Source organism: Saccostrea cucullata, unplaced genomic scaffold (genome assembly GCF_032062105.1).
Source record: "Saccostrea cucullata isolate Sc308-1 unplaced genomic scaffold, CSIRO_AGI_Scuc_v1 ctg347, whole genome shotgun sequence".
Classification (NCBI taxonomy): domain Eukaryota; kingdom Metazoa; phylum Mollusca; class Bivalvia; order Ostreida; family Ostreidae; genus Saccostrea; species Saccostrea cuccullata.
The window spans coordinates 243178-267179 of record NW_026933200.1 but is presented as its reverse complement, the minus strand read 5'-3'; the positions used below and the strand labels follow the sequence as shown (position 1 = coordinate 267179).

The window sequence follows — 24002 nt, the reverse complement described above, 5'->3', positions numbered from 1 at the left end:
TAATAATGAGAAATGGAAATTAGCTAATTGTGTAGGCCTATAAAGTTTGATGAAAATACCCGAACAGCTTATTCAATACCAAGCTTCAAGTCAACGATCATTGGCAAGGTTTTGAAAGGTAACAAATCAGTTCTCGATCACCAAATACCATATAGATACAAAAGCTTGCATTGAAAATGGTGCCGGTTTCCTGTAGTTAAAAATTGAGGTTAAAAGTAAAAAAAAAATGTTGATGAAGTTGAATAGCTCTCTTTATATGTGTATAATTAAGGATCTGAAACTTAATTGGAGGGGGAAAAAAATCAAAAACTGTATCTAAAAAGACTCTTATAAATTCATTGCCTTCTCCTTACTTAGACTAGCTGCAACAATGTAGCCCCCTTTTTTTTATCTGTTGTTTTCTGGACACCCCCCCCCCCCAAAAAAAAAAAAAAAAAACTATCCTTAGACCATAAAGAGTTATGTAAAATTTACTAGCAAAAGCTGAAAGTTTTCCCGAGATATCGCATGATAACGAAAGCTTTATAGGTAGACGGACGGGCTGCTAGACAGACAGACGGACATACGGAAGACCTTTTCTATGTGGGCTGCAAACGAGCGACTCATATTGGCACGACTTAGCCAGTTTAATTGTCATTTCCGGTTTTTCTTGTAATAATTTCATTCAGATTCACTATCTAAAGTATCTTGTTTTTATTTACTTTTTGGAACATTAAGTTAAAAATGACCTAGAAGAATGAGCCAGCAATGTCGAAGTGTCACAGGAAGTGGTTTGTTTTTGTGGCAGCCTCTGTCTTTATCACCACGTTCCTTTGTGTTTTATATACAGGCAGAACATATCATTCGAATGGCAATGGGTCGAACAGCCTGATAAAATACGTACAAACGTACAAAAATGGAGAAATAATACCCAACAAGTTTGCAGATTATGTACTTAATCGTGAATACACACTTGATCTAGAAGATGAGGATGTCATAGTGTTTCTACATATCCAGAAGACAGGTGGAACAACATTCGGTAGACACCTGGTAAAAAATCTCGACCTAGATAAACCGTGTAAGTGTGTGAAGGGGGTAAAGCGATGTGACTGCTCCACTAGTAAGAAAACCTTATGGTTATTCAGTCGGTACTCCACTGGGTGGGTGTGTGGACTTCACGCTGACTGGACGGAACTGAAGAGCTGTGTGGAGGAACAGATGGACAAAAAGGAAAACATGCACAGGAAAAGAAGGTACCAAGAAAATACAGGTTTCACATATGTTACTTGAGTAAATAGTTCATTAACATCTGTAGTAATTAAGTTATATCCTAGGGTTTAGATACCTTTGTAAACATGATAAGATCTACAGGTATGTAAGTCAGATGTTCCGTATATATGGCATTATATTATTTTGATGTTTAAAGGTTTATGTATTCCACTTATTCAGGTAAAGGGTGAAGAGAAAATACTGAATTTAAAGGAGATATTGGAAGTTCATGGGAGACAAAAACAGTGAAAAACTAGTTACAGCTAGGAGATGTTCCCTTAATAGTAAAATAAGATTTTTGCTTGACCCTGCGTATATGAACCCCTCAAAGAGTTATTCATGAATTGTTTGATGTTTAGAATGAGAGAATTTTTTTTTTTTACTTATGTGAAGTCTTTAGACTTTAGATGGACAGCTTTAGTTAAAGACTTAGTATCACAAATTTTGATTTTTCATGCATGGCCCTAGGCTATGACCCATGTAAAGAGGCTGCATATTCAGAATTTAAAAAAGATATTCAGCTTTTCTTTTCTGGCTTTTTTAATACTATTTATTTCTGATATTCAAAGTTTTTAATCACCAACATTTATGATTTTATCATACAATACTTTTCTAGCAATGAAAACATTGATTGAAGACTTCTCTAATAAAATTTTTCAAAGAATACCAACATTGTAAATCAAAAATAAATCATTGATTTTCAACTTGTCCAAACACATGTATACTAATCTGCATTTCTGTTAGTTCAGATTTTTCATGCAGTACAACTGTGTACATTTCTAGAAATTTTCGAAATCTTCATTGGAGCAAAAAACATGATTTTAAGATAGATATTTCTGTTGCTAGTATATATGGCCAAAGTGCAACTTCTAGAAGATGGCAGACTTCAGTTTTAATTTATAGAGTCTGTCTGTAAATTTTTATAATAAACTATTTTGTGTACAGGAAAATTTCACACCATATTGATAATTGATTTGCTCTCTATTGTTTTAATTAACTGTACATGTATGCGGGAACATTTTATATGTTGAGCATATTTGAAAAAAAAAAAGTGAATTCATAATAGCAAAATTTAAATGTTAGTCTTCCTTTAAAAAGATGATAATTTTTCTTCAGCAACATATTTAATTGTGTATTTATTGTAAGGGATAAAAGAACCATTTTTTTCTTTCTGTTTGAAAAAGGGGAAAAGGGGTTATTCATAGAAGAACAAGTGACTGTTAATATTTAAATTATATAATACTGTTGCTCCGATTTTCTTTTACTGGGCCTATAGTAAGAGCTGTTGCAGCTTAAATTTTTGGCAATAATTTTGTAAAGTAAACTTTGAATAGTAAATAGTCCCAATATAAGGTGATGTATAATATATAACTTTTTACACAGGAAGTTAGTCTCTCTTGACTCATTGACTCAGAGAGCATGAAATTGTGGTTAGATCACATGAAGGGAAAAAGTTCACAGCAGATTATGCATCTCTTTGTAAACTGAACATTAAGAGAAGTGCACTGGGGATGAACTCTAGTGCTTTTGGCACAACTTAAGTTGAAACATTATTTATTATGCATTTGATTTAGGGAGATGACTGAGTTTTATTTTGTCTCATTTAATTGCCATCTGATAAGCAGGAGTAGGATGTAGACTCTCAGACCTGAGGTGAATTAGACCAAGTATCTGATACAATTATCTTATATATTTTTTTTTTGTTACATAAGTAAGAGTTATTATGAAGTGTGAACACATCTTACTGACTATTTCACATGAAGTTTCTGGATGACTGTCATTGACCAACTTTTACAAAAGTCATGGCCTTGAGCGTGTTGAGACTTGGAACATTTGTAATGATTCACTGTTTTCCTGACGACTTTTAGCTTACCTGAACTGAAGGCTTGAGTGAGCTGTTCTGATCAAAATTTATTAATCTTCCATCCATACATATCATCCATGCACCATCTATGTGACTGTTAACTTTTACAATTTTTACTTCAATCTTCTCCATAACCATTTGGATAATTTTAACCAAACTTACCACAAAGCAATGGGCAATCAAAGTTTTACTCAGGAATAATATATACTAGTAGGAATTTTTTAAAAAATCTTTTGCTCACAAACAGCAAAGCTATGGTTATTTATATTTATATTGATCCTCAGGTTATGTAGATTCATTTTTATATTTAAATCATCACCACTTGAGCAGGAGGTCACACTATGAGTATGTGAACAAAGTTTTCATAAATAGGAGTATGGAAGAAAAGGACCCTTAAGTAACACAGCAAGCACTGTGGTCCATTGGCCTCTTGTTTTTGCTGTGCTTATGGTTCATGATTTTGGTTGTCTCTGTATATTGATGACTAATTAGATTTATCAGTATGATATTTTTTGTGCCATTTCACCTAATATTGTTCATGCTGTTATTTTCACACTCTCAAACTTTCACATATACATATCTAAAACACATGTCAGTGGGGGAATTTTGTGTCACACAGACTCATCTAGTTTAGAAAACATGTTTGTAGAATGCAGCTTGATTATGTTGTACTGACATCTATTTCATAAAAAGAAATCCTCCTTGGACTTTCAAAATTTTTAAAACTTGATTTTTAGCGAGGGCATTCATGTCTGACATATTCAAGCTTCTAATTCTTACATAAATTTACAGAAATACATCTATAGAGTTAAACTCACTATAATTAACAAGTATATTTTGATTGAAATGAAGCATGAAATTCATTTGAATTTGAAATTATTATTACTCTGTCTTTTTATTTTTACAATTTTAATTTCAGGTATCATTATGTGACGATACTTCGCGATCCTGTCAGTCGATACCTGAGCGAGTGGAAACACGTCCGTCGTGGTGCTACATGGAAAACGGCTCGACTCCAGTGTAATGGACGTCAGGCCACGCTGAAGGAAGTGCCGTTTTGTTTTGAGACGGAGACGTGGGAAGACGTGACGCTGAAGGAATTCATCAATTGTCCACACAACCTGGCCAACAATAGACAGACGCGAATGTTGGCCAATCTCAGCAAGGTTAACTGTTACAACAAGACAGGGATGACCGAAGAGGAACGCAACACACTAATGCTAGAAAGTGCCAAAGAAAACCTGCGGGATCTGTCTTTCTTCGGATTAACAGAGTTCCAGCTGGAAACTCAGAAGTTATTTGAGCATGTCTTTCATATACAATTTATCAAAGATTTTAATCAGTATAATGTGACACACAGTATGAAAACTCACCCGAGTGTTGAGCAGTGGAAGAAGATTCTGGAGTTGAACACCCTGGACATCGCGCTTTATCAGTACGCTAAGGACCTGTTCCTGCAGCGGGTCAAGGCCATGAAGGAGTCATTCAATGATACTTCTATCTTCCCAGAATAATGGGGGTCATTTTCATCCATTTCATGAGAAGTATATATGAATATGTATTTCAAGCACTATCCATTAATATTTTTGTGCCATGACATAATTTAATAAGCTATGGTCTGTTCAATGATAAATAACACAAACAAACTTTTATTTTAGAAATCAGCCAAAAATGTATCTTGTACATTTATGTTCATAGATTATATAGATGGCTTGATTATTTAATATTTGCAGAATCCAGTAATTTAGAAATGTATTGTTTAGGTAATTTAAATTCAAAATCAGTTTAAAAGTATATTTCAGGCGTCATGATTTGTTTGTGTTATGTATCCTTAACTTGATCAGAACACTGATGCTAACACTGTGAGCTTGCCAACACAGCCAAAATTTTGTTATTATGAAATCATAATTTTATCACGACAAGATTGTAAATTCAATTTTGAATGTGAATACAACTTGTCAACAAATTCTTTTATGTATAATACTAGTATGTCAGTTACATTGTGTTACTAGGTTTGAGGAAGGTTTTGTTTTTAATGTAGGGAATAGCTTTTAGAAAACTTGTAGATGAATGTCTAAGATGAATATCCCAGTATTTGTGATGAACCATTTTGATTAAAGGAATGCTTTTATAGACTAGGGGTACTGTAAATCACTTTTTATTCGCGAGAACTTTATTTTCGCGTAATTACGCGAGACAGTGTGCTCGCAAAAATTTAATTCTCGCATATAATAGTATTCCTTAGGATAATATAGATCAAGAACCACAATTCGTGAAAATTTTGTCTCGCTTATCAAGAGCCAATGGCTATCTCGCAAAAATAAGGTGTCGCGAAAATTTAGTGATCTACAGTATTGTAATCTGTGGTCATAGAAGAAATTGCCAGTAATTGAAATGTCTTTCAATGTTGAAAACTTTAAAAAATGATTTTTCTTAAATCATGTGATTTCCTTACACAGGCAGGAGTAGGTTAATGAAAAGATTTATTGATTTTAAGGTCACTGTATCAAAGGTCAAGGTTAAAGAATGAGATCATATATGGGGGTGCTTGGTCATTGAGGTCAAGGTTATAGCAATGGGCATTTACTGGAATATCAGAAAAGATTATTTTTCTGCATTTTACATGTTAAAGTATATTACAATATTTAAAATTTTTACTTTTCTGAGTACAGAGCAGAATGACAATATTTATAATGATTTTTTGGACTGATTTCCTCTACTTGTATATAAGCACATTTTTCTTTCATGCAGTAGTTTTAAGTTTTGTTTTCTAAACCTCTGATTTTATAGATGTAACCAAAGAAAAAATACTGGGATGTTATTCATTTTGTTATAATTGTATGTTGTAGAATAACCCCTTCAGGCTACCTGGTGATTTCAAATGATCTGACAGTATTGAGATTAAATGAGCAAGTGAGAGAGAGACTCAGAGAGAGGGAGAAAGAGATAGCTTTTATTTTGAGTTTTAAAAGAGAAAAAACAAAGCATAATATGGTTTGTAATATGTGTGCTACAAGGAAGTGTGAACCAAAATTATGCACCATGCTTATCATAATCTAGGACCAATAACTGATGCTGCTTTCTTAATTTTTATTGGAGCCACTGCTTTATGGTAGAGGGAAAATTTTAAAAGATTTTTATGATTTATGCTTGGCTTAATATATTTAGAAGTGTGGACATTTTTCATAAATTTTACAATCAACTCACATTGTATCAATGTATATTTTTATCTATGATTGGTATTTATAATTTTTAGATGTACAGATTTGAAGTGAGTTAAAAGTTGATCATTCAATTATATACTTCCACATACAATATCTTTTTATAGTATGTTTTAACTATTTTGAGATACAGAAAATGTTGACAGTTTATGCATATAATAGATATTTATGTTTACATCAAATTGTTGGTAGTTTTATAATATACAATTAAATCTCGTTAGGCCTAAAATAAAATATTGTTTGTTTGCAGTTGCCGACCGACCCACTGAAAATGCACCCGACCCAAACTTTTTTTTAGCCATTTTGTAATATTATTTTTTTTTTTATTTTTCACGGTATATTGAGCTGTTTTATTTTAAATTTTTTACCTTTCTTTTTATCAATCAGTGCTTTATTACAAGTGGAGCTGATTTGTGTTTAGTAAGCCTATGAGAAGCTCTATCATTTGTTATCTAACGAAAATTTGAAACCATTTTTTTTTTTCAAAAAAAAAAAAAATGCCTACCTACCTACCCAGTCTAAAAATTATAGGTCGGCAACTGCAAACAAAGAATTTTTTAAGCTTGGCCTTATCTTGAACTCAATTGGATCAAGAAAAAACTTCAGTATATGGGAGGTTTTGAGCTATCAAGGGTAAATTACTAGTACTTAATGGATAAGTGGCGACTTCCAAATCAATTTGACATATCCATGGTATTCAAGATATCTGTGTTCAGGATAGTGAGGTTCAACTGTATATACAGACATCACATTGTTGTCACTGAAATATGGAATTCTGTAAATTCACTTATTTTCTTGGGGTCAAATTTTCATAGTTTCAGGGGAAAAAATATCATGATTTAGATAATTTGATTAGCAGTAGCAGTTTTCTAAGGGTTGTGTTATCTTGATTTGAAGTTTTTCAAAGCATTTTGTGGCAGACAAAAAAAAAAACAATGCAAATTTAACACCCACAAAAATGAGTGATTTCACAGTAGAACTGTATGTGTGCATTTCCCGGTTGTCTACTTAAAGTAATGTTAGTTGAAAATTTATCATGATATTTGATTACTTCTTTTCAGCAAATTACAACAGAAGATTTATGTTGTAATGGGAAATAAAAAAAAAAGGTTTCATAGCTGGACCAGGGATTTAACCTGGGACCCCTACTTTACTAGTTATTTAAATAACAGCCATTCTGATTGCTTGAATTCAACTGACATACTGGAAACTTTGTTATATCCTTAGTTTGTCAGTCAAATTAAAGTGACCTCGAGTCCTGTTAATCAAATTTTGATAAAAATACACTATCACTGTAGATTCCTTATATTTCACAAGAAATTAATATTGACATTTTAAAAAATCATGTAAAACATCTGGAATCTCACTTTGCTATACACTGTACATGACATATTTATATTTTTGTACAGATTTAAGTTGATCAGGAAGGTTTTAACTAATGAGGAGAGAAATTTGACAGAGCAGTCATGGATTTGAACCTGACATTAATTACTTGTCAGGTGCTCTACCAATTGGACTATCTGGCCACTGACAAACATACCTGTCTGATTGTCAAAATTTCTCTTCCCTGGGTTGAATATTTGTGACTAGAGGTAGTTGACCACCACATGGCATTGTTACACTAATTTTACACTGATATAACACTGACATTACACAGGCATAACTCTGACACTAGGCTGACATGACACTGACATAACACTGATATAACACTGACATAAGACAGACATTACACTGACATAACACTGACATAACACTGACATAACACTAACATTACACTGACATAACACTGATATAACACTGACATAACACTGATATAACACTGACATTACACAGGCATAACTCTGACACTAGGCTGACATGACACTGACATAACACTGATATAACACTGACATAACACTGACATAACACTAACATAACACTGACATAACACTAACATTACACTGGCATTACACTGATATAATTCCAATCTTCATTTTATCTATTGATTTCCTGTGTTTTGATTGGACGAGAACACGTTCCAGAAAATTTTTACACATCGATAAATTCTTTCAATCAGAACTACTTTCTTGATGATACTACTAGGTTATCGTATAAACAATGAAAGCAGTTATTTCTGAGTCTGTTCTGGCTAAATAATGAATACAAGAAACTTTAAATTTAATTAGGGCCTAGGGCTTAAACAAAACTGGCAACATACTAGACTGCCTAAGTGATGGACGCCGTGAAAATTATGTCACTCTCCGATCACGAGTGTGAATTTTAAAAATCGCTGTCTCAACGTTCATACGTAGAAAATAAGCTCAGTCTGTATCGTTTTGACAGGGAAAAGAAACGTACCTCAAACTCTTGCCCTATTAGCATCAAATTCATATTTACTTTCTATATTGTTCTTCAATATTTGAATAAACAAGTGCAAATTGAAGGTGTCGTCGGTCTGCAACTTTCGCTATGAGAGTTGTTGTTTATGTCAACATGGCCATGGTCAAAGACGAACTATTCTGAAGTAAACTCGTAATTACGATATTTGTTGACTTAAACAACATTCGATTAGTTGTTATAAGTTTATTTATCGATTGTTTTGACAATTTAAGTTGAACTCTATCGAAATTCATCTTGATTACGTTCCTTTACGGTAAAATGTATTCCTACGCCTCCAGAAATAATGGATTGTATGGAGGCCTCAAAGAGAAATAATTTAAATATTTTTAAAAATTCGATATTGGAATTATAAGAATTATAATGTTAGTGTTATGTCAGTGCTTCGCACTTTTATTTAGTTTGTGAGTAAAATGTCAAGAGTTTACACATCGATAAATTTTTCAAAAAGAACGTTTAATCCTATAATAACAGTGATATAACACTGACATTACACTAACATTACACTGATATAACACTGACATAACACTGATATAACACTGACATAACACTAACATAACACTGACATAACACTAACATTACACTGGCATTACACTGATATAACAGTGATATAACACTGACATTACACTAACATTACACTGACATTACACTAACATTACACTGATATAACACTGATATAACACTGACATAACACTGATATAACACTGACATAACACTAACATTACACTGACATAACACTGATATAACACTGACATTACACAGGCATAACTCTGACACTAGGCTGACATAACACTGATATAACACTGACATAAGACAGACATTACACTGACATAACACTGACATTACACTGACATTACACTGACATAACACTGACACACTAACATTACACTGACATAACACTGACATAACACTGACATAACACTAACATTACACTGGCATTACACTGACATTACACTGATATTACACTGATATTACACAGACATAACATACATTACACTGATATAACACTGACATAACACAGACAATACTCTGACATAACACTGATATAAGACAGACATTACACTGACATAACACTGACATCACACAGACATTACTCTGACATCACACTGACATTACACTGACATAACATAATCATTACACTGCAGTTAGGCAGATTTGTTTACCCATGTAAAGTTCAGGGACCAGGGTTCAAATCCAGGTTTGATCCATCACATTTTTCACTCCCTGTTAAAATTTGTTTATGACAGTTCTGTACCACATGAATTGCCATTTAATGACTGTCAGTAAAGTTCTACAAAACAGAGTTTGAGTAAATGGCCACTGGTAATTATGTTAAATACACTTTATTAATGATGTTAAACTCAACAGTATTCCTATGCCTAGATTATAAATCTTTTTGGTAATGAACATTATTTTGTGGTCTTTTTGTTTGAGAGAGAGATATAGTATTGAACAATATTTATTGTGCAATTAAGTGAATAATTTATTGTTAGATCTCACTAATAATTGTCCATTGTTATCCTGAACAATAAAATAAGTGAAAGAAGTTATCTGATTTTATGAGTTCTGTTGACTGAGTTGTCTGGCACTTTAAGGAGAATGTACTTGAGGACATCACTTAGTGTACAGACCTCCTCAAGACAGCTTAAATTATCTACACCACTTCAGTAATGAAAAAAAAATGAAAGAAGGTGAAAAATTGAACCCTAGAGAACTTGAGGTTTATATGGTGAATTTTAATACATTTTATGCATAATTGGGTTTATATTTACTAAATAAATCATATTTTATACATAACATCAATTAGAACATTATTTTAGGGAAGTTTTCACCAGAAAAACGTAACAAAGTATATGGTGAAATATTTTTTATGATATCCCGATCTCGATTGAATTTCACAAACATTGTTACCAGTAATTGAAATATTAATTTTTATCAGTAAACAACTTGTAACACAAGCATTTGAGGTGTCAGCTGAATCCTTATCTAACTATTTTTGAAAGGTTTAGTTTGATTGGTGCTTCTCAATGAAAAAAGCAAGCCCACAGATATTGAATGAAATACGCCAAGGGTCTAACGGCAACATGTTGACTCAGGACCCTTGGCTTGCAAGGATGAAGTAGCATTTGAATTTGAAACTTTGCAACTGCAAAAAATTAGAAATACGTAGGGTATATCATTGGTTTAGTTATTTTCTTGGAAAGATTTATTGAAATCGGACCAAAACTGTAGAGAAAGTACCTGGTAGCATTTTGAAAATGTTTCAAAGAAATTTCTATTTTTAGAAACCATGGCAACACCATTCATCAAAATCAGATACCGATACATAGAAATTTGCATCTCAATGTACATGTACTCTACTTGTGTGCCAAGTTATATTGAAATCAGACCAAAACTGTAGGGAGAGTATTTCAAAGAAATTTCTATATTTAGTAACCGTGGCAACACTGTTCATCGAAATCAAAAACTGATAAACAAAATTTGTATCATGTACTAAGTTATATTGAAATCAGACCAAAAACTGTTGGAGGAGTACATCAGAAATGACCCATGTCATCTGTGTGTTCAATCCACAGTGTGCCCTTATACAATTCTGAAAGTTTACCGGCTGACCCATGAGCAAATAAGATCTGTGAACACATTGGATAATATGTCTGTTACATCCAAGTCATAATGCTGGAATACACAGGATAATACAATCTTATCTTGTGCTTAACAATGTTTACAATGGACCTTAAATGAATTTAAGATCATAAATTCTGGGCCACTGTATATATAGGGATGCAATAAAATGATCATCTCATAAATACTGTTAAGTGTCTCAAAAAAAAAAATTCAACACAGACAAAAGTTGAGACAACTGTTTAAATTTTATTCTTGTAAATTTCAGAAATAAGGAAACCTCCATAACAACTGACATATACATGTATAAACTATATATATATATCATTAAAACAGGAACAATGTAATAAATAACATGGTCTACATACATATACATAATATTTTGGTAAAATAGTAATTGCTGGAATGCATGAAATTCAAGCAAACAGTAAGAAGACACAATTCTATTTTAAATGTCACTATTAAGTTTAAAAAATAGTCACAGCCATTTAATGTCTAATAAAGTTTTTACTCCAAAATCTTAACATTTATTTGTAACTTGTACAATTTTTAACAGGATAAATGGTAATAAAATGTGAAACTATCTCATAGCAACAATATATAATATTATATAAACAGAGCTGCAGCAACCAATTTTTACAACAAAAAATTTCAGCCAGTAAAAAACAAGAACAGGTGCCTGTAAAAATAAATTTAATAAATTTCAAGATCACAAAAATTTTACTAACAACCTTTCATTTAAGATGCATGGCACTGTCTGCTTTTTATTTAAATACTGTTCAACCAAATTCTTTGGCTGTTCATCCTTATCTTTGTAAAAGTCAGGTTTTCCCTTGTACAGTACATTCTACATGGGCTACAACCAGCACTTGGTCTTGTAGTTATCACAGAAAACAGCAGAGAGAAAGATGCATAGTGACATACAGTAGCTTGTTAACACAGGATGAAGCTATTGATACAAGTCCTATATGCATCACTGAATTTAAAATATACATGTATTTGATTGAAAATATGAGTTGGAATGCATACAAAATATAAAAGTTTTTCAAAATGGTATCTTGGAACAATGATTTTAATATTCCTACATGTATTTCTTCTCAGTTTATTTTTCATATCCGGGGTGCTTAAAGAACATGAACCAATTAACAAAATTGTTTGCCATCTACAATTTTATAAAAGCATTAACAGTGAACAATATAAAATGAACATCTGAGGTTAAATAAAAACTGTGAATACATTTGGTAAAATTCTATAAATAAATGCATTCCGGAATGTTGTAAAACATCTAGAGCGTAGTTAATACGTGGAATGTAAACATGAAACAAGGCATGAGATTATTGCAAACAAAAACAAAAGTACGACTAGAAAGACAGGAGGTCCTATAGTAACATAGCCTCCAGTGGAACTGACAATTTGGTCTCCGTGTTCTGTACTTTGGGAAGTTGACCCCATTATGTCGCTCTCATTCTTTGACCTTCAACTCATAAGAATGAAATTTCAATGTCATTTCAACAAAGCTTGGATCCCAAGGCCACGAACACCTGCTTTTGAATCACATAATAAGACTTTGTCACTTACGAGTTCTTCAGGTAAGTCTATCAGATTACCTTCATTACTTTACACCACATCTCCAAAGAATACAAATTTTATGGCTTTCAGTCTGTCATTTAAATTTATTTCAATTTTTTCACGTGGTTAAAATCACTCATAGGTGTGGGGATTGTGTTTACTGCCCTTCAGGTAGATTTAAATTATAAATAAATCCAACTGAAGTCTTTTTCATCACCAGATAACGATGTCAGAAGTTTCCAAGATTTAGAAGCTGAGGAGGATTTCACAGCAATTTTCAATAATGTAAAGGGGAATAACTCTGGCTATACAGTCGATTCGTCCACAGGGCTAGCGGTATACACACTGGTTAAGCTGGATTTATAGTCGTGAGGACTGGAATCTGGAGAAAAAGAAGACATTGGTATTATTTCTATTCAATGCTGTGCATGCAATTACAGTCAAACCTTGTTAACCCACACTCAATGGGACTGAGATTAAACCTTGAGAAGTTTTGAGATAGCGAGGTTAAAAACATACACTTGTTTGGACTGCCCGATAAATCCCTAGTATTTAAGAAAACTAAGTTCAACTGTATCTTATAATAAGAAAATTAATCTGAAGTTTTGCAAGAGAGATCTTGGATGATTGTTGCAAATGTAGAAATGCAATCCTGGGCAAAAAAGAAATTGTTCCCCTAAAAGGGAGGTAACTCACTGATACTAGAGAGGGAGTTGTCGGTGAGTGGTTCCATGTAGGTGGAGGGGACCCATCCCTCTTGCTGTGTGATCGTGTGCTGGGCAAACCACCACCCAGTGGAGGCCGTCTTGATGACCTTGACTACATCGCCCTCCAACAAGGTCAACTCTGTAGGGTCACTGGCAGTGTAGTTTCCAAGGGAACGAAAATGCTGCATGTAGACTGGCTGAAAATTCAAGAGAATGTATACTTTAATATACTCCTCTGTCTTTAATATCTGTATGTATGAGTTACCTGTTTTTGTATGTGTAGTTCAAAAAACATTTTTGCTTTATGTTATTTTCGCCCTGTGAAGCTTGCAAAAATTTTTTTTGCAGCTTATTATTAAATTTGCCCACTTGCAATGAGAGTGAAAAGTAAAAGTTTCTTGCATAAAGTATACACTGTGTATTATCTATTTCTGTAGAGTAAATACATGTATATATTTAATACCTGTTTCTATAAATATATGTATACAGTTAATTCTCGATAAACCGCCACCTTTTTAATTTAGAAATCATGGCGGTATAACGAATTTGGCGATGAATCGAATTTCCCATCTTTTTAAAAAACAAGAAGTGAAGTTACCTTGTTCTTAGAAATACCATTTAAGCGTTTCTATTCTTATAATAAAATGTACATGTATAAAGACATATTTTTGATTGAAAATACTTCCAGTATTTTTTTTATGTACAATTTCACTAAAACAAAATGTGCAGTAATGAAATAAAGACAAGTCATGTGTGTTTAATATTATCATGTAAATCTGCACGTCTGATATTGAAAAAAAAACAAGCTGGGTCGATCGTCGTGATTTATTGCCGAAAGTAAGTAAAATGAATTCTTGAATAAATTCATCGTTTATGGCATCATTGTTAATGAAAAGTTCACAATTCATGCCGCATAATTATTTTTTCAGCAAACTTTGCATTAATTAAAGCAGACATCATCAAAATAATATCGTTATCCGCGCACTATAACAACGACCGCTTTCCTGGCGAAGCCGTGACTAAATGATTTTTATACAAAAAACAAAATTATTATAACAGTTCATGTTAAAATTATTATTTATTTTATTCTTGTTTAATTACTAAATTGCATGTACCTTGTCTGCCTTTGCATGCTTTAAAACAGGGATAGCGTCAACTAATTAGCCGCGCTTCACTGACCGTTTGAATCTGTGGCGGTATATCGAGATAATTGACACTTAAAAATGGACGTTTGTTTTGAAAACAGGGTGGCGGATGGCGGTATGCGAATTTGGCGTTATAAAGAGAATTTTATATAGCAGGAAAAACGTTCTTGGGAAATCATGGCGGTATTGCGAAAATGGCGATGAATCGAATGGCGATAATTCGAGAATTTACTGTATGTCTTAGATGTTTATGTTCACATAAATCATGTTTTACTTGTAGTGAAGCCTGTCTAATACAACATGCATTGCGCGAGAACTTTTGTGTTGGAATAGACAGGTGTTACATTGCACAGTGCAAAGAACATAGAAAGTAGTAAAATAGGTCTGAGTTCACAGTGAAACTGATTTCACATGTCAGATTAGACAGAATGCTCTGTATATGCACAGGTGTAATGTTTTACCTGTTGTTTTTTTTTTTTACAGGTTTGTAACACCTTCACCTGTTTCTGTACATGTGTGCATCATATTTTGCTTGTTTTTTGTACAGGTATATATAGATCAAACACATCTTTTTTTATGCCTACAGGTATGAATAAATTTTCCCTTTTTGTGTGTTTACCTGTTTTTGTACAGGTGGTGAGTAGGTTTGATGAGACGTTGCCTCCTCTCCATCAGAAAAATCATCAGTATCCCACCCACCCTCCTCCTCCTTTGTGCCCCGGGGTGGGGACTCAGGAGACATCATTTCCAGCCCCTGGGGTACAGTGGAAATGTTGTTAAATATCATGTGGTTGTGGGTCCTCCAATTATCTACATATCTGAAGAAAGAGATAGATGTTTTTTAAAAAAGAGTGTAAAGCAAAACTTACAATCAAATCACCAAGATCATTATACTGTATCAATATTTTGGCATTTGAATAGTTAAGTCCTATTCACAAGTAATATTTTGAAGTCCTTACCTGCGAGAACTGTGTCCATTGGTTGGTTCCTGATCAGGGACTCGGTAATTATTACTAGTATTATGCATGTGATTCACAGCTACAATAAAGAGAATCCAGACTTAGAGAACTATTAAATCATTTACATTGTGTGTAACATCAGAAGAAAAGTCTTTAAGCACTCAGTAGAAGTGGACCGAGTTTGTAAATCTTGTCATGCCTTACCTTTGATTTCATCAAACTGGTTCATTAACACTCTTTTGATTTCTTTGACCCACATTTCTTTCACAGCCAAACTGGGAGCCTATAACCAAAGGGAAATCCAGTTTAATGTCTTCAGTTAAACCATGTATAGGACAGCTGATAACTTGTAAAACAGTTCCTATACTGTGTATGAGTTCTCAATGGAAACAAATATCCCTACCTGAATGATATAGACCTCCTCTCTCCCACGAAGCCATAACTCAAACTTCCGCTTATCTCCCTTTACATTCTCTGTCAATCCAACCTGAGATAACTGTAGAACAATAAAGGAATAAACATTATTGTAGAATTATTTTAATTCAAAGGGGCAGATTTCCAATGAGTGATTTGAAGTTTTTGAGAACACAATTTTGTTCGCAAATGTCTTGTTACTAAAGATCTGTTTGTCACAGAAAGGATGCTAATATTTTAAATCTGATATCTCGACAGAATTTTTTTAAACTGACATAATGATGACATGAACTTTGACCTGACCTTGAGGAGGTTTTTGAAGCTGTAGACGACCTTGTCACTGCTGTTTGTGTCTTCCTTTTGTTTACATAGGAGAATCGACTTCTGGTGAAGGAACATGTGTCGCTGCATTGGTTTAAATCTCAGGTCTTTAATTTTACCCTTGTGTTCCGTCGACATCTGAAAACTTCCCTGCATGATCAGCTTTCCTTGTTCAGAAAGATTACCCTGTAAAAATAAATATGGCATCTGTATTATATAATGACATCACAATTTTCTTCACCAGCATTCAATGTTTGTAGTCACCAACTCTTTAATTCTGAGATTATGGATATTTTATGATTGTCCCAGACTTACAGGGAATCCTACAATGGACACTTGGTGCATGCTGTCGTTGACGTAGCGGACGACCTCCAACATACAATCCAGGGCCTCCTGTAGGTGGGCCTCACAGGTCTGGTCGTGGTCACTGAACCGTAACATCTCCTGTAAATAAATATCATTGTAAATATTATCATCATAAACACTGTAAATCTCATATGAGCACAACTGACAGAAAAAAAATAAATTTACAATTCCGCGCGAATGGTCACAAAATTTCAATCTTTTGGAAAATTCTAGATTATTACTTATACTGCTGGACGGGTTGAACCAGTCGTATATTTATCATGGTATTGAACGCATGACGTGAATAGATAAATATATCAAAAAGTGTGATTAAAATGTAAATGTTTATTTTGTTACTTGTGCGATGAAAACGCATTTTCATTAAATATTTTTAAGCAACATCACGCAATTAAAGCTTCATAACATCGATTCTCATTTTCATTTCCTTTGTATATTCATATATAGCTTTCTTAATTTCAAATGATTAGTCCAAAATGTTAAATAATCTCACAGTCACTACAATCATGCCTATTATATTAATTGTCAAATCTCGACACGTAGATACAGGTAAATAGATTTCACTTTGAAGTTTGAGCTTGCGTTAATAATTACACCAGTTGTTCACACTTGTAACATGTAACCGCATTAGACTGTACACATCGACGATTGGTAAATCGACAATTTACCAATCCAACAGTATAAACAGTATAATTTCTTATTGGTTTGTTTAGTTTGTTTGTTTTTATTTTATTTTTTTTTCTAATCATTTTCAAAGGGGAACAACCTGATGTTAGTTCTGAAATCGATGGCACACATTAAACTTTCCTTAACTCCTGACCGCGTATATTATACCCACGCGTAATGTTTGACAGTCACAAACGCGTACTTAACAACCAGTGTAAATAACCACTTTTACAGTAAATATTATCATCATAAACACTGTAAATCTCATACGAGCAAAACTGACAGAAAAAAAAATTTACAATTCCAACTTAGAAGTTTATTTCCAACATAGTGATACTTTGGATAATTCCAGTACCTTTTAAATTTGTTTCATAATGAGCATACAGATCACACATCATACAGACATGCCATAGTAGAGATCATAGAGTTACTGGACAATGATGAGTCAACATGTTTACCTTGAGTAACAGTTGATATTTGGTGATTCTCTGAACGGGTTTCAGTAGATAAGCTCCCAGGGGAAGTTTGTGTCCAAGTCGTCTCTGGCACTCCTTAAAAAAATTAATTTAAAAATTAATCAAAGTTTAAACAGACAATTTTTAAATTGAGGGTTGTTATTTATACTGTGTAGGGATCATTTTAACAAGACCATTGGGTGTTGCTGGACATAGCTCAAGAGTCTTTTTTTAAAACAATTGTCAACATTTTTTTTTCTATTATATGATATATAACAGGAATGTTCATCTCATCAGCAAACATTTTAACATGACATTGAATGTCTATATTTGGCTCACCAGGAAGAAGGGATTCTGATCCCCGACCTGGTTCCTGAGAGTCTCAGACCGAGTCTTATTCTGACAGTACACACTGTACAGGTGGAACTCTTCCTTCTGGAAAATCAATCACATACATTAAACATCACCTTATTTTTGTAAAATTATAAAGAAGAGCAGTGCTTTCAATTCACAAAATTTAATTTTATATTCATCATTTCCAAAACAAGTTACAGATGTTACCCATTTGTAAAACATAAAGTTTACTGCAACATGACAATAGTTTTATTGTGTTTGCAAACATGAGGTATTTACATTATTTAATGTGACTGAGTACTTACTCTGTTTGTAAAACATTGTCCCACTTTAGCTGGGGCATCATGGCAGTCCTCTAATTCATGGAGAAATTTACTGCAAAGAAAAGTCATTTAGAGTTACCTCCCATATCTCAGAGTCTCAATGGATGAAATCACTGGATTATAATAGTATAACATCTTTGAAAGAATATAAGTTGATTTAAAAATAATTTGATTGACAGAAAAATTTAAGAGGATTTAGACAGAAGGCAAGGCCTATAAATACCTCATCCATACAAAATTCAATGAGTAAGCTGAAATAGGTTCAGAATTACTAGCTGGGAATAAAATTGTTGAAAATAATAAAAAAAAGAAGAAAATATGTAGATCCTTACTCTTTATGGAACCTGTAGATTTGTTCTAAATTCCCAAACAGGATTTCTTTTCTGCCCCTGAGAGCATCGGGTATCAAGTGTCTCATTTCTGGGTCATCCAGCTTACGTTCATAACCCTGTCATAAAAACAAATAGGGATTTCTGCTTAAAAAGAGTCAAATCATCTCATTTGTTGAATGATTGATTACAAACAGCACTCTACACAGATATGCAGGTGACTTAAGTCAAATGATCATTAGAAACATTAAACATAGGTAATCAAAGATTACGAAGCTCACCTCAACGAATGTTATCAGTATAAGTAAGGCAAATCTCACATCATATTTTCTTAATATTTAGTATTTATCCCAACAACAATATTCTTGCAAGTCTGGTAGTGTCCATCCCTAGATACATCATCCATGCAAGTTTGGTTAAGGTAGGGCTTATAGTTACTTGGGAATGAAAATATAGGTCAGATCCAGCATCTGAAGCAAGTCTGGTAGTGTCCATCCCTAGATACATCATCCATGCAAGTTTGGTTCAGGTAGGGCTTATAGTTACTTGGGAATGGACTTGCTCCTAAAACTTTAACCTGGGACGCCGACGCCAATGCCGGGGGTATAGCATAAGCTCATCTCGACTTCGTCAAGGTGAGCTAATGAGCTTAAAATTATGTCAATATTTCAACTGTGCTTTTCTTTAACCTTACGTATTCACCTTGATACTAATAACATAGATGTGAAATTTTACAAAGTTAAGGAACTTCAATGTAAATACAATCCACCTACATGTACAATATCTGCCAACTGTGAGACGTAGGTTTTCTCTGATTCAATCAATTCATTCAATACATGCCTAGAAAAATAAATGACAGAATTGTAAAAAAAAAATTACAGTCTATATACTCATTTTCTATTACTCTGCAAATCAGTTATAAAATAAATTTCAAATTGATTATTTGGAAATTCTACTACCTGTAAAATTTGAAGTTTAATTTTTTTTTTCTCTTGAGTGTCAATTTTGGACATATATTTAAAAACCAAACGGCATTGATAAAAAAATTTACGCACCTGCGCTTTGCCAGTAATGTGTCGATATCAGATATTGATGATCCTAATGACATGGAAGACAGCGAGCTGCGCGTTTTCTCACTTCCTGTGTCCGAGATGTTACTGACACTGGGGGCCGTATGCTGAGAGGTGCGGGGCGGCACGTCTGTCCGTATCTGTCAAAAATACATTGAATATAATACATATCTAATTAAACACAACAGAAAATACATAATCAAAATATGTGCTGATATAGATAGTCTTAGGAACAGTCCATGATTTCTGAAAACTTTACAGACATTACCCAGGTACATGTATAGGTATGCATGTCAATAATTGGTATGAAAAGTAAGTAGAGGTTAAAATTTACAGCTTTATTTTCAACCACTAATAAAATATACTGGAAGATCTGTCTAGACAACGATATATCCCTGTTGAGTGGACTTTAATAAACTTTAATACCACTTGAAAGACTGATTAAAGTTTATTTCAAAGGCCATATTTCACACTGACCATACTATGCATGGGTATTAACACTTTAATAAAGATATTTGTTTTCGACATTTAAATTTACTTGCACTTGTAAACAAACCAACAAACATTGACCTGAATATTACCAACAAAATGAACAATAATTCCACTAATAGGCTTATGATATATTCATTATGTAGCCATATTTCTTCACATCAAAACTGTAAGAGTTTGATTGTTGGGGATTTTGTTGCCAAAGCTCTGTACTATTGACATTTAGTCAAACTTTATAACTGAACTTTGGCATTAATTTGACAAAATATAAATCTTGTCAACGTAGATACCTCAAAAAAAATTTCAGAAAAAAGAAATAACTTTCTACAAGTCAATGAACTGAGTTACTAATAAATGTCAATATCAAATATTCTAAAGCTTTAAAAAATATATAAAAAGATAAAATATACTAGTCTTGTACATAAAAATGCATAGAAAAAAATTATAAGAAAAATTAATGTTCAGTCTTACCCTAAGGCTGAATAAAAGAACCATTACTTATTTAATAAATGTCTGTTCTATACAAGAATGATAAATTTGGATTTAGTTGTTTTGTTTTTTTGTGTTTTATATGTACAGTAGCAAACATTTTCTCACCCTTGCTGACTTGTTGTATATATCTATGTGTTTGTTGGCTTCGTTTGGGACTTTGGGTAAGCGTTCCGGGCGGTCAGCAGAACTCCTGTCTGTCACGGGATGTACGGCTCTGATTGGTCCAGAGACAGAGGGCTGACGGTTATGAATGTTAGCCTGGAAGTTGTGTCGTCTCTTCTCACACATTGTCTTCACATCCTCCATTTTCTTTAAAACCTTTTGAACTACCGTCTACAAATAACAATTTTCTTAATAAGAAATTGAGACCGATATGCAATACATGTAACTACTTTAGAACATTTTCAAAAGAAATTCTTTTTTTTTCTTCAAAATTTAAGAGCATTAGGCTCTTGATATTCTATATTAACAATTACTTATCAATGAAACTGTAGTTTCTCACAGAAAATATAACTATTTCATACAATGATTTTCATATATACACATTTTGCTATCACCTACCCTGGTTTCGGGAGTAATCATGCTCTCAAACAGTTGTCGGAACTCCTTGGGATTGTTCAGCCTGAGCTGATTGGAGGTGGTCATGAAGTTCTCTATGTCTTCAATGGCAGACCGTGTGTCCTCCGCTGACTGACAATGCTCAGGTGGAAGGTTTGACAACAGCTCTACCCCCTTATTGCACCATTTATTGGCCTGTCACACAAAATCAACTCATCTTATATATATTGATAATTGATAAAAAAGAAAAACATTGTAAAGTGCAATAAAATATCCAAAGAATTTTAATTTAACACTCAATTCAGGTTTTGAAGAAGTAAAATATTCATTCCTCTTTAAGGGGTTCATCAAACTGAAATTGAAATCAAACCCTGGATGCTATCATTTCTCTCTTGTAATGAAATGGTTTTTTTTATATAACTTTAGTGCTGACAACTAGAAGTACATGTAGTTTGACCTCTGACCTTATCGATTCTATCCTGGAGATCATGTGACTTATTGAGCATCTCCCTGCGTCTCCTCAGTAGTGACTTGTACTGGTCACACATTCGCTGGAGCTCAATACACTTAGGGCGGATCGAGTCCACCGCGTAGCTGTCCTGGGTAATTAGCTGGTCCCCAGTCCCTCGCATTCTGTCAGCCTGCTCCAAATCCTTCTACAAATAGAAAAGACAGACAAATTAAGAGTGATCAAAATCAACCCAATTTTTTGTCAAAAAATTATTTTTGATTACTGTAGAAGTACTTTATTCCACGTGGTATTAATTTACGCTATGAACGCGGTCACAAACTTTCCGCGGAAATTTGTCCAAGCATACTTAATATAAATGTAAGGCAAATAGTGACAGTCTAAGAAAAATTAAAAATTATTTTTGACCCCGTTACGTATGTTCAAATTTAATGCTTGATCTCAATTTTAAAATTATTAATATTTTGCTGATCAAAAACAATCTCAATACCTTTATTAATGAGTGAAATTGCCTATGTGTTATAAATAACTCCACTCTGAATGAATGCCTCAAGAATAAAAATTAATTACCAGTAATATTAAGAAAAAAAATCAACCAATGATGTTACTTAATGTCACACTCGGTAAAATTCAAATCCCACTGAGGAAACTCAAAATCAAGACTAAGTCAAATTTACTCATGAATGAAGCTAGTATATATTGCAATTCTTATATTTTCTGCCCACCTAAAATATTTCATTCATTCTTCAAAAACTATCTGGGGTTTAAAACTTCTCGACTGTCCTTGTAAATTCCTGACAAGTTTGACTGTATTGTTTAGACATTGTCTGATCTATCACTCAATCAGATAGAGATGTTTTTTAAAACACTCCAAGATCAATGTTTAGATACAACCGTAACATTCAAAATCAGCACAGAATTCATCATTTACGATAATAAACTCTAATGCCCAATGTTAGTCCCCTTTAAAATTCTTGTATATCTAGAGCATATCCACCTCTCACTCACAATTAACTCTCATCCTTCGCTCAGTAACACCCCACCTCCTTTTCCACCCATCAAAATTAGATATCTTGAGTTTCCCTTACTCAGATCTCTTGATAGTCAATATAATGGTGGCCATCGAAAGGGCTCATTTTGAACCACCGGAGGGGCCCCATTTCCAAATTTTAATAAATGTTACCCTTTACTCCAATGCATTCAGTTGCCCAATAGTCATTACCCTCTAAAATTTGGTTGATAAGAAACATCATACACCAAAATTAGATTAAATTCTAATGTATACTGATTTCCCCCAATTTCTCTGAAAGGTTGCTAATTTTTCCCAATTTTAACAGCAATGGGCCCTGCACAATCTATTTATCAAGATCAAGACTAAAAGGAAGCATACGGTTGATTTCAATTTTTGCCATAGGAAGCAAATATACCAGCTATTTGCCTCTAAATGACTGGACATTATATTTCCTTAGCTACAACAAGACATTCAAGGACATAGTCAGTATAAATTACCAAAAGCAGACATGACAAACAAAGACCCTCCCTTCATGTGTGCAGTGAACATAGAAATATTTTTGTACTCAGACAAGTGTACAGGCTTTTAGAAATTAAGTGGAACAAGCATTGTACATTTAAAACTTTTTTTTATAATTTATATTCTTGTTTGGAGTAATTTAAATTGTGAAAAACACAATTATACTAAATTTAGAATCTTTCAAAGCTAACACTGAAATTGCAAAGAAATTTCCCAAACATTTGATACCTCTGGGCCCCACACATTTAGTTGTCTGGACAATTTAAAAGTCACGCAATCCAAGCTATTTCCCAAAAACATGAAGAAAGAAACTTACAGAATTGTAAAAGCCCATCAAATCCTGGTTTTATATAGTTCTAGACTAATTAAATAGACCTTGGTATTATGTGCATTGCATATTTTCCCCCAGGAGACACATGCAGAAACCTTTAGCAAAATGGAGGATTTTTTTCTTCTG

General features: G+C 33.3%; 2 protein-coding genes across 5 annotated transcripts in view; one reads left to right on the top strand and one right to left on the bottom strand.

The window, feature by feature from the left end:
• The first annotated feature begins 692 nt into the window (after positions 1-692).
• Positions 693-6547, top strand: LOC134237630 (heparan-sulfate 6-O-sulfotransferase 3-B-like). The gene is made up of 2 exons (XM_062719763.1): positions 693-1232; positions 4032-6547. The coding sequence occupies exons 1-2, from the start codon at positions 748-750 to the stop codon at positions 4624-4626; spliced, it is 1080 nt and encodes a 359-aa protein (XP_062575747.1). The 5' UTR covers positions 693-747; the 3' UTR covers positions 4627-6547.
• Positions 6548-11583: 5036 nt separating this feature from the next.
• Positions 11584-24002, bottom strand: part of LOC134237628 (guanine nucleotide exchange factor DBS-like) — a 46785-nt gene continuing 34366 nt past the window's right edge. For 3 of the 4 annotated variants that reach the window (XM_062719760.1, XM_062719761.1, XM_062719759.1), the window contains exons 10-26: positions 22010-22201; positions 21549-21740; positions 21093-21320; positions 19992-20146; positions 19710-19776; positions 18940-19055; positions 18590-18659; positions 18270-18365; positions 17934-18026; positions 16762-16890; positions 16429-16632; positions 16115-16207; positions 15916-15994; positions 15712-15790; positions 15372-15570; positions 13597-13804; positions 11585-13282 (exon numbers count right to left, since the gene is read on the bottom strand). In XM_062719760.1, the coding sequence (XP_062575744.1) occupies positions 13206-13282; positions 13597-13804; positions 15372-15570; positions 15712-15790; positions 15916-15994; positions 16115-16207; positions 16429-16632; positions 16762-16890; positions 17934-18026; positions 18270-18365; positions 18590-18659; positions 18940-19055; positions 19710-19776; positions 19992-20146; positions 21093-21320; positions 21549-21740; positions 22010-22201 (2277 nt within the window). In that variant the 3' untranslated portion in view covers positions 11585-13205. Of the gene's footprint in view, positions 13283-13596; positions 13805-15371; positions 15571-15711; positions 15791-15915; positions 15995-16114; positions 16208-16428; positions 16633-16761; positions 16891-17933; positions 18027-18269; positions 18366-18589; positions 18660-18939; positions 19056-19709; positions 19777-19991; positions 20147-21092; positions 21321-21548; positions 21741-22009; positions 22202-24002 lie in introns of all 4 variants that reach the window. The other variant, XM_062719758.1, reaches the window with a different exon arrangement.